This window comes from Eupeodes corollae, chromosome 1, assembly GCF_945859685.1.
Source record: "Eupeodes corollae chromosome 1, idEupCoro1.1, whole genome shotgun sequence".
NCBI classification, from domain to species: Eukaryota; Metazoa; Arthropoda; class Insecta; order Diptera; family Syrphidae; genus Eupeodes; species Eupeodes corollae.
Window position 1 is genome coordinate 178,536,718 of NC_079147.1, and position 12,542 is coordinate 178,549,259.

The 12,542-nt window shown below is 38.0% G+C and overlaps 1 protein-coding gene across 1 annotated transcript; it reads left to right on the top strand.

Moving 5' to 3' along the window:
- Positions 1-307: 307 nt before the first annotated feature.
- Positions 308-5,545, top strand: LOC129947389 (uncharacterized). Its single transcript, XM_056057927.1, has one exon. It carries the CDS (start codon positions 308-310, stop codon positions 5,543-5,545), a length of 5,238 nt encoding a protein of 1,745 aa, XP_055913902.1.
- Positions 5,546-12,542: the final 6,997 nt, after the last annotated feature.

Sequence of the window (12,542 nt, forward strand, 5' to 3'; positions counted from 1 at the left end):
AGATAAAAAATCAAAAGTGGTATAAAAATAATGTTTCATATTAATCATATGTACAATATATTGATTACATGAATCTATATGTACAGATGTATATGCGACGTCACTCCACTTGCAAGGTTTCGTGAACTTTAATAGACTTTCAAATTATACGAGTATTTGTAAAATTAATTTAAACTTTAAAGTGTGAACATTGAGTGCTTGTATTATAATTAATAATAATTTATCCGCTCATTGTTCGCTAAAACTGAACATAGTTTTCTTTTTGCTGAGAACAAATATATATATATATTAAGCATTAAATTGTGCGATGGCGAGTGCATTAAAAGTTAAATGTGGTAATGCTAAAGGTCGTTTAACTCGGGCGGCAGCATTTGTAGAGACAATTGATGAATCTACACCGATAGAAATGCTGGAAATTCGGTTAGGAAAATTAGAAACCGCGTGGACAGAATTTTCTGCACTTCATAATGAGATTCTTCAGCAATCAGAAGAAACAGAAGTCGATGAAATGGAAAATGAGTTTTCGGCATACGAAACAAAATATTTTGTAACGAATTCTCAAATTGTCAAAGCTATTCGCGAAAAAGTTAATTCCGATGGAATTTCTGCTAAAACATCTGACGCTATAGATCGTTTAGCTGATCAGCAATCGATATTTCTAGAAAAACTAGGTTCGGCTCCGTTGTCTGCCAATGATTCGAATACTACAAAACTTCCTTCGATAATTGTGCCACCATTTAGCGGCAGCTATAAGGATTGGCCTTCCTTTAGGGATCTTTTCTTGGGGTCAGTTGATACGAGGAAAAATCTTAGTCCAACTCATAAATTTCATTATTTGAAATCCTATTTGCGCGGTGATGCAGCTAATCTAATAAAACACATTGCAATTAGTGATACAAATTATCCCGAAGCATGGGATCGCTTAGAAAAACGTTATGATCGGTGTCAATTAATCGTACAATCATTTATAGAAACCTTTTTGTCGCTTCCTTCTGCCAGTGTCTCTAATGTACAAACATTAAGAAAAATATCTGACGGTGCCGATGAAGTTGTGCGTGGGCTAAGTGCTTTGAACAAATCGGGCCGCGACCCATGGCTTATTTATTTGTTATTAAACAAATTGGATTCCGATTCAAAACAATCTTGGGCAGAACATATCGGATCTCGGGAAGATTGCACAATAATAGAATTTTTAGAATTCTTAGAAGAGCGGTGTGATGCTCTTGAAGCATGCCAATCTCTTAACAATCGTTCGGTAACATCGCGTACAAAGCTATCGAATAGCATTCGGGCTCATTTAGCTGGGCCTTCAGATTCAGCTTCAACATCTAAATGCCCAATGTGTCAAGACAGTCATATCCTTCCACAGTGCTCCAAATTCGTCGGGTTAGACGTTGAATCTCGCCGAAACTTTGCAAAGACAAATCGTTTATGTTTCAATTGTCTTCGTGCTGGGCATTCGTCGAAAAATTGCCATTCATCGTTTCGTTGTAGGGTGTGCAAATCACGCCATCATTCGCTAGTGCACCCAGTTGAAATCAATAATTCAAAATCATCTTCTGTATCTTCTAATCAGCTTCAATTACCGTTGTCAAATCTCGCTACATCTAATATACCGGTCATTAATAATCATTCGCTTGGTCTTAGCTGTCGGAAGAAAACTCTTCTACCAACCATCTGGGCTAAAATTGAAGACGTTCAAGGAAATTTTATAGACTGTCGGGTGCTCCTTGATTCCGGGTCACAGTCTTCATTTATTGTTGAATCTTTTGTTCAAAGACTCGGTGTTCAACGAACTCATTCGAAAATTCCTATCCTCGGTTTATCATCGACAGAGATAGGATATACCAAAGGTCGCATATCCTTAAATATTCATTCTCGTTGCAACTCGTCACATCTGTTCGTTGATGCCTTTATTCTCGACAAATTGACTTCCAATTTACCATCTAAATCCATTGACGTTTCATCTTGGTCTTATATTTCAAATCTTGAACTCGCTGATCCAAACTTTAACATCGCTGCTCCTATCGATATTCTTCTTGGTGGTGATAAGCTTTGGACCATTATTAAAGGTGGACAAATTCGAGGTCCTGATGGATATCCAATCGCCCAAAGTACTTCGTTTGGGTGGGTCATTACGGGACAATTCTTCGAACGAGAAGAATCAAATCATTTTCTCTCGTGTCATTCTACTATCGACATAGATAACTCGATGCAACGGCTCTGGGAACTTGAGGAAGTTGCTCCAGCAATTCATTCAATTGTGGTCGAACAAGCAGAAGAACACTTTCGCCAGACATTTTCTCGTTCTCCAGATTTGAAGTATGTAGTTCAGCTTCCATTTAAAACACCAAATCCGTCGTTCGAAAATACTCTTTCACTCGCTGTTTCTCGTCTTCATGCAATGGAACGTCGTTTTAATCAAAATCCAAAATTGCGAGAGTTGTATTCTAATTTTATGCGAGAATACATTGACTTAGGTCATATGACTCGAATTCCTAACGATGAAATTAAGGTCTCTAGTGGCAGGTGTTTTTATCTGCCTCATCATGCGGTCTTGAAACCGGACAGCTCGTCCACAAAATTGCGTGTCGTTTTCGATGGCTCAGCTAAAGACTCAGCAGGAAAATCCTTGAACAGTACACTGTTAGTAGGCCCTCCGATTCAACGTGATCTGATAGGTGTGTGTTTACGCTTTCGACGACATCCTTTCGTGTTCACGGCGGACGTAGTTAAAATGTTTCGCCAAATTTGGATAGAGGATCCCCACGCTGATTACCAACGGATTGTTTGGCGCGATTCTCCTTCCAAGGAAATAGAACACTATCGATTACATACCGTTACATACGGTACAGCACCCGCTCCGTTTTTGTCCGTTCGCGTATTAAAACAGCTTGCAGAAGATTACCGATCCGAGTATCCAAATGCAGCCCGTGTTCTTTTGGAAGATGTTTATGTTGACGACGTGATGACAGGGGCAAAATCTACCAAGGAACTCATCGAATTGCAGTCGGAATTAGTTGCTCTTCTATCAATGGCCAAACTTCAGCTGCGAAAATGGAGTTCTAACAGTTGGTCACTTCTTGCTTCTCTTCCAAAGGAAGATTGTGAGTACGCTTTCTTTGATACAGAACGCTCAAAATCGTTTGTTAAGGTGCTTGGTATGCATTGGAACCCTTCAAGTGATGAATATGCTTTTCGTATGTCAAAAGTACTTCCAACCATTTCACTTACCAGGCGTTCATTGTTGTCAGAAGTGTCGCGGATATTTGACCCATTGGGACTGTTAGCGCCTTCAGTCGTGCTTTTCAAAATCCTCTTTCAGGAACTCTGGTCTTCAGACTTAAAACTAGGATGGGACGACCAGCTGCCTCTGGGATTAGCTGACCGATGGGCAAGGTACAGAGAGGAGCTTCCTTGTTTTGAGCAAATTAGAATCCCGAGAAACTTGTTCCAATCTTCGTTCAACGACATAGAGCTTCACGGGTTTTGTGATGCATCATCACGTGCGTACGGTGCTGTTTTATATACCCGGTGTAAAATTGCTGAAGGTGTGTACAAAATAACCATAATTGCAGCAAAAACAAAGGTCGCTCCACTGAAGCCGATTTCAATCCCCCGTTTGGAGCTATGTGGGGCCTTGCTATTAGTTCGCCTGATCAACCTAATCAAAACATCGCTTTCGTACAAATTTTCAAAAACTGTGGCTTGGTGCGACTCTGAAATAGTGTTGCACTGGCTCTCTTCACCTCCTCGTCGCTGGGTTACCTTTGTCGCCAACAGAACCGCTGCTATACTGGAAGTTACACCAAGGAGTTGCTGGCGCCATATATCATCAGAGTCAAATCCAGCAGATTGTTCGTCGCGCGGTGTTACTCCGTCGAATCTCCCGAACCATCACCTCTGGTGGACTGGTCCATCATGGTTGTGTCTGCAGGAGAATGCATGGCCTAAACCCAAATTCGTAACCTTACAACAAGAAAATAACGAAATTTTACTCGAACAAAGACTATCTCCGCATCAAGTGCTCCAAACTTCAGTGAAAAAGTTTGATGTCATTGATCATATAATCAGTAAGACCTCGTCGTGGTTTCGAATGCAAAGAATACTCGCGTACGTCATTCGCTTCATATTCAACTATTTAAGTAAAAATTCAAAACGTCAGCGTCGTACCTCGTACTTAACTGTAAAAGAAATTCATATCGCCAAAACAACCATAATTAAATCGGTCCAACTAACATCATTCAGTGAAGATATTCGTACTTTAATAGTCAAAAAAGAACTACCCTTAAAATCCAAACTTCTAAAATACGCCCCTTTCCTTGACAACAAAGGTCTTCTAAGAGTAGGAGGAAGAATTAAAAATTCTTACATATCTTTTAATATAAAACATCCTTATATTCTGCCAAATAATAGATTTTCCTCTCTCATTATAGAAGATATCCACAAAAATAATCTTCATCCAGGAGTTTCCGCAACATTTGCCATCGTAAGGCAGCAGTTTTGGATTTTGGGATGTCGAAATTCAATCCGCAAGATTGTTTTCAACTGCAAAAGATGCTTCAAACTTCGGAAAAGTACTACTTCGCAACTAATGGGTGATTTGCCATCACAAAGGATCTCGCAAAGTCGTCCCTTTTCGAATACTGGGTGCGATTATGCAGGGCCATTCAACATAAAATTGTCCAAAGGTCGTAATCCAAAGACGTCAAAAGCATACATATGCCTATTTGTGTGTATGGCCACTAAAGCCATCCACCTCGAGCTAGTGAGTGACCTTACTTCCGAAGCGTTTCTTGCCGCATTTCGTCGATTTGTGTCTCGTCGTGGATTATGTTCGAACGTTTACTCGGACAATGGAACCAACTTCCAAGGCGCACGTCGGTGTCTCAACGAGATGCATAAGTTGGTGTTATCAGAAGCGTATAACGAAGATGTTGCAACGTCACTTGCTAAGGACAGCATCGCATGGCACTTCATCCCCCCATCGTCACCACACTTTGGCGGTCTTTGGGAGGCAGGTGTCAAGTCCGTCAAATTTCACCTTCGACGAGTAGTCGGAGCAACGATTCTTACATTTGAAGAAATGTACACCGTTCTCACTCAGATCGAAGCTGTTCTGAATTCTCGTCCTCTTTGTGTTATATCCGATCAAGATTTAAACCCTCTAACCCCCGCTCATTTTATTATAGGTGAACCGTTTACTGCTGTCCCGGAGCCTACCACTTTAAACACGCCACTAAATCGACTCACACATTGGAATCACCTACAAAATATGGTTCAAGGTTTTTGGAAACGGTGGCACATGGAGTATATCACCACACTTCAAGAACGGCCAAAGTGGAAGCAGCAGAGTCCAAACCTAAAACCAGGGGACCTTGTTATAATAAAGGAACCAAATCTTCCCCCAACAAAGTGGCTACTTGGCAAAATCACAGCAACAACTCAAGGTACAGATGGTCGAGTACGAGTTGCAACTGTAAAAACGAATGGTGGAACCTTTGTTCGTGCAATCACCAAGCTGGCAGTTGTACCCATGTCCTGAAACTCGTTCCAGGGGGGCCGGGATGTTCAGGATTAAACAACATTCAATATATCATCAATTCAAACTATTTTTAATTATTTTACTTTATTTCAATCATTCAAATCATTCAATTCATTGAAATTTACTTTAAAATCATTCATACCTAAACTCATAAAAATTATATCATTTACACATTTTACCAAACATTCAAACCATACACTATGTTATTTCTATAAATTTAAAATTGTCCAGTTAATTTTTGCCTACTTAAATCTAATGTTAAAACTCATGCACAATCTTCTTATCAGCTACACAGTTATTTAGTTTCACTCAATTTTAATCTCGCATTCTCTTTTGTGGTCAAATTCTTGCACCTTGCAATCAAGAATTTATGCAAGAATCGATCTCTTGGATTTCGATCGTCAAGCTGTGCAGACATGGTAATATTTTGTATCACAAAACAATAATTTAACAAATACAACACACATATATTTCACATATTGATTGGTGCCTCTTTAATTTTGTTGGTTACTTCAAAATCGAGTTAAACAAGAATAAATATAAAACATTTACATACAGTCTATTGATTCGTTCGCAAACAGGACCATTAAGTTAGTTGTAAGTTATGGATAATTAGGCTCGTTTTATGAATTTTTGTCTAGCTTTAAGATAGGTTTAAGATTGAACTAATAAAAATGAATAAAAAAAAAAAAAAATAATGCGTTGGACTGTCATGCAAGGGGTCTTGGGTTCAATCCCTGCCTGTGCCTCCTTAATTTAAAAAAAAATAATTTTCGTGGGTACTGCCTCTGGCGAGGAATTGACAAATCCTTCAAGAGTAATTCTTGTCATGAAAAAAGTGCTTTCTTAAATTAGTCGTTCGGATTCGACCTAATATTGTAGGTCCCTTCCTGAAAACAGTACTCGCACACAGGAATGGTTGAGAGTTGTAATTCAATAGGCCCTGGTTCACAACGGACTGTTACGCCACCCAATTTATTTATTTTATTTATTTTATTAAAATTTTCAGACTAGGCTAAATACTTGTGTCTTGTCTAAGATAAAAAACTTAATTAGAAACGCAACGTACAGGAAAGAGTCAAAAACGCTACTGTAGCTCTCTTTTCTTGCAAAAAAAGCTATTGGTAATAAATGAGGCTTACAACCCAGAATCACGCATTGGCTATACACATAGGTAATCAGACCGATTTTATTGTACAGAGTGGCAGTATGGTGGACTGCTTTAGGGAAAGGAATAAAACGGGATAAATTAAATAAAGTCCAACTTTCAGCTAGCCTATGTATAAGCGGATTGCTTCGCACGACCTCATCTGCGGCACTGGACACCTTACTCTACTTAACACCTCCTGACATATATAGCAAACAAAGAGCTCTGCTTCGCCTTAAAGCTTCGTCACAGTAGACTAACAACAACATTGGCCACTACGTAATTCTTAGGTATTTAGAATCAATTCCAAAGCACACAGACTACACCACCCCCCAACTGCAACTCAACAGAAATTTCGAGGTTTCTATACCCAGATATATCTGGGAAGGGATTGGTGTGGGTGTGTACTCTGAACGACTGAAATTAAGTCTCTCATTTAGCCTTCCCAATCATTGTAGCGTATTCCAGGCCCTATTTTCTTAGATAGTCAGGCTGCTATGAAATCACTGGACTCTGTCTCTACGAACTCTATAACAGTCCATAACTATTGATCATCTCTAATGGAGATGGCACACCAGTTTAATATTCACCGTTGCTGGGTGCTTGGCCATAGAGACATTCCAGGTAACTGTAATCCAGATGAACTCGCCAGGAACGGTACAGTTCAGCCCATCCTACCACGTTTAGCTCATACAGGTATACCAATCGCTACGCTATGAAGAATGAAAAAACCAGGTGTTAGGTCACAAAAAAAATATGGGCAGCACTTAAAGCGATCAAGGTGTTTGCAGCTATCTCTTAGTATATCGCATATAAGCTCGATAATAGGTGTCATAACCGGACACTGTCTAATGGGAAAGCACGCCACGTGACTAGGAGTATTCTCAAATGTCTTTTGCAGAATCTGTATGGACGAGGAAGAGGAGGAAACAGTTCTTCATCTTCTCTGTACATGCCCTGTTTTGGCTAGAAAACCCAAAAATTTCCTAGGAGAATTCTTCTTTAACGATAACGAGATTTAAAGCGATCAAGGTGTTTGCAGCTATCTCTTAGTATATCGCATATAAGCTCGATAATAGGTGTCATAACCGGACACTGTCTAATGGGAAAGCACGCCACGTGACTAGGAGTATTCTCAAATGTCTTTTGCAGAATCTGTATGGACGAGGAAGAGGAGGAAACAGTTCTTCATCTTCTCTGTACATGCCCTGTTTTGGCTAGAAAACCCAACAATTTCCTAGGAGAATTCTTCTTTAACGATCTAAACGATCTAAATTATATCAATCGTAAGTGACTCAAACTGGTTCCATTGAGGTAAGGAAGAAGCCTCATGATTCCTGTGGTACCACAAGCGGCCATTAAACCGGTCTAAGTGTGTCCGATTCTATCATTTACAGCCACTTTAACCTAACCTTACCTTGCCTACTCACGTTAATATTGATATCGATAACAACGAAATATGTAGGTAGGTATTAAAAAATCATTAAAAACAATATTTTATACATTTCGTTTCGATACATTTTGACATATTAAACGTTACCATGCAACAAAGAGACATCAGGTAATAAATGTCACTAATAGATGTCACAGCGACAGCTTGCAAACTGACATTTCATTTTTCATAACCTATCATCAAACAAACAGCCATATTGAATCAAATTGTCAGTTTTATTGTTCTTAAAACTCATAACCTTCCTAAAAATCTGCCAGACACCTTACTTCTGTTTAACAAAAAAGCTATGATTTGTTTCAAAAATTTCATGTTAAATCATTCATGTCCTGATGGAATTCCTTGCAAAACAGTAGACATGAAGAAAAATACCTATAAACATTAAGCAGGCCCATCTAACTAAATGTTCATAGGTAGACACATACGATACATATATAAGAATAAATACAAAAACCATTATCAATATGTAAGTATGTAAATGCGTGTATGTGTATAGGATTGGTAACATAATCATATTTACCTACACATAGTGAGTCGAGGATGCATGCAGTTCTTAGATAGAAGCAAATAATAAATGTACAGAAATAACGTCATGATTATTCACAGAAGATTGTAAGTTAGTAACAAAAAAAATGGTTGCAAAATAGTAAGCAAAATAACTCAAATAAATAAGTTCTACCATTTTCTTCATCTTGTGCTTCGAGTCCCTTTTCAATATATAGGGGTGTAGGTATGCGTGTGTGTAATGTTTGGTTCTTGTGCTTGAGCTAGCTTAAGTATGTGAACATATGCAATAAATCGTCAAACGAAACGAAATCGGATTTTACGCGCCGTTGTGATGCTCTTTGCAAATATACTCACACCAAATGGCATCCTCGTTTTGCAAAAAAGAAAAACATCTAAAATGGCGGCAGCAAGATGGTTAGTGGCACGAAGAAGAACCGTTTACAACAACGTCCTCGCCGCCTCGTCCTTGTCGCTAGCTACACGCTCAGAAACAGAACAAAAAAATGGCAACCATGGAAGGATTTTGGCTGGAGCTGGGTGCAAAGGCAAACATACAGAAAGAGAGAGAGTAAATGTTTCCGTCAAAGTCAAAGTGACTTTTAATGCGCGCCATAGGAATACAAGAAGAAAAACATCGCAGAAAAAGAAGAGAAAAGGATTTGTTATCGGGTTGGCATAATGTGATCACAGACTATTCAGTAAATGTGGTTTCTGAAGGATACTATACACATACATATTCGTAGGTACCTTATTTTTCTTTCTTTTGGCTTTCTTCAATTTTCTTCACATCTTGAGTTCTTTTTTAACGTATTTCAATGGAATTAAGAAGACCGAAGACCGAAGACGAAGAAGATGCTTTGAAGGAGAGAATTTGATTTGAAATCACAGTTCATTGTCTGTCTATCGTCATCTTTTGTCGTTCGTCGTTTCTGTTGTTGTAGTTGCTGTTTTTGACGTCATCGTCTTCATCTTTGTCGCAGCCATAAAGTCTGATAAACATATCATTATATTGTCTTTTGACTTTTTGACAGATGATTTTTTGTAAATAAGTTGGGAATTAACATGAGTTATATTTTTTTACATTGTTTGTTGCTATTGTTGTTCTTTGAAGGTCTTAATGGTTGAATGGACATCAAGAGACTTCATATATGAACCAAAAGACTTAGCTATAAGTAATGTTAAACCGTTAGCAGACAGGTATGTTATACCTAAAAATAACTTTGAAATGAATCAATTCTCAGTAATCATTAATTCTAATGATGTGGGTTATACAATTTTGCAGTCTCAGACATTGAGTATACCTCAGTGAAGTCGCATACTTATTTAAGACCTACGATATGTTGACGCTATCTTCCTCCTACTGGGGTTGTGGGTTTGTTATTTGATACTTTCAAAAATTAAATACATTTACCAAGAGTGATCTGATGTCACAGATTCAGGCGGTCACCCATCAGCCGAATAGGGGAATAATATGTAGCGTACCTATACGAAAACTAGAGTGACCATAACCGCTTGAAACGAATTATACAAGGGTTTGACTAATATGGTCAACTTGTTCCTGAGATTATCAACAGGCTCATAACCTTTCAGAAAAAATCAGTCTAAGAGGAAAACTTGAACTCGAAAAAATTCGCGAGCGAGGTCCACACAAGGCGATGAAGAACTAATAATCGGCCCGTAAAATGACGCTGCAAACACCATGCTGCACATATTGCAAGGACGGAGAGAAAATCTGATTAACGATTGAGCCCATATGATTGTATTTATTTATTCATTTATTTATTTATTATTCTAGTAATAATAATACTGTTTATTTATTCGTAATAAAGACTGATATGTAAATATTATGTACCTACATAAATTATATTTCTTTTGTAAAAGCTGTTTTGAACTGGGTATTGTATCCCTTCGTGTTGAAACCACCTTCGTGTTGAAACCACCCCTTCTCTCAACACGTCTACGCCTTTTATGTTTTTTTTTTTTTTATTTTGTTTAATGAAGGTTTTTAACAGTAGCTTTTCCTTCAAATCTCAAATTAAAGCTTTATAAAATTGATTACAAAATATATACTTGGCAGTAGTAAGGTAGCATATATACCAATCTCTGTAAATTGTGCAATATAGGTTTAAGTATGAAAAATGTAAACACAAAATTTGGCTACAAATAAAATATATATATATATATGATACTGCCAGGGCCAGCAATCATAGAAGAAGTCGATAGGCCAAGATTACTTCGAGGCATTTATGAAAATACGTATGGCACCATGAAGAAATGCAAGCAGACCGGCGAAAAGGTACTATCCGCCCCATGCATAATAAAGGAGATGTCACAACGTGCAGAACGGATAACCCCATACGCTAAAACTATCATCGGACAATATCAATATGTCTTCATCCAAGGTAAATCAACAACCGATCAGATTTTTACCCTTAGAATGTATTGTTCCAACTTATCACCTATTTAAAGACCATAAAGCGACCTACTAAAATGTAGTCAAAGTAGAACTAGAACTTAACAAAACCATGATAAAATAGACGGGTTGGACCGCCTTTTCTTCAACCTGGAATTGGAGGAAACAATCCTTGACTCTAACAGGCATGCGACATCGACATAATCGGGAAAACCAAACAAGATGTACAGGATTCCTTCATCAAAATCGTGTAGGCAGCACAAAATCTAAACAATACTGAAGGAAAAACGAACATGGTGGCGTCGACTGCAAGAAAAACAGTTGGTCAAAAAGTCAAGGTATTTTGGAGCACGAATTTGAAATAGCGCAATTCTTTAAATACCTGCTTCTGTAAAGGAATATAGTTCTGCCAGTACCCATAAATAGATCTGATATCTCGGTGCTTGGTAGAAGGCACTCCGACTTCTTAGGTTAGGTAACGAAGGACGATTCCGGAGACGCTTCAATTATGAATCTACCTCGAGGCAAATATCGTCGCAAAGCAGATATCTTTTAAGCTTGGGAGTATGCGATGTGCTGGACACTTAGCTCGCAGGACCAAAGAGGAAATGGTCAAGAAAGTCCCTTATAGACAGCTTGGCAGACCATGTTTAGGCTGGAGAGATGACTTGAACTAAATTTAAAACTTACTTTAAGTTTATAGCTGTGAAAATTTTCCATAGCATATAGACCTTTAGTTCATGAGGATTGGTTCTCCCTTATCTCCGAACATTTTATCTTTTTCCTCTGTCCTTCCGTCTTGTATTAATGTCTTGTGTTGTTATCACCTTATATAGTCTATAGTCGCTCAAAGTGCTGTGTTCTCTGTACATTTATGTGCTGAGTAGTATGTAATATAATTTGATCGTATATTTAAGACGGTCTCCATTTCGGAGTTGTAATATAACATTACTGACGCTGATTTAGTGATACACTGCGTTTTTGAATTACTTCAGTATTTCAATTTGATATTCAGCCCTATCATGAATTCCATCGTAATCGGAAGTTTTTACGAATCCCGAAAAACTATATCATGAAATCCGTTAGTAATCCAAAATTGTATGAGATTTTCCACTACGAACGGATATCATGATACAGTTCTTCGGGATTCGTAAAAATTTCCGGGCATTTTTTCATCCAAACATTAATTTATCAGCTGAATTTTTCGATGTCTGTGTAGCTTTTGCAACAGATTTTTCTGGCTAAAATATTTCGGATCCATTTTCTAGCTTCAGATTTTATTGGAAGGTTTTGTTTCTGCGGGTCTTTTTAGATGAATCAATTGAAAAATTGTTATCCATTTTTCTATTTTGGTGGAAATGTTTTTTTTTTTTATTTTGTAGTTTGATATGGCACGTAAAAACACAGATCGAATCGAATAGTGGGTTCGCATTCTTCAAACATGATGCAAGGTGCTTTCGATTTGATCAAGAAAGGGAAA

Coding starts and splice junctions, on each gene's coding strand:
- LOC129947389 (XM_056057927.1), top strand. CDS start 308: ATGGCGAGTGCATTAAAAGTTAAATGTGGTAATGCTAAAGGTCGTTTA.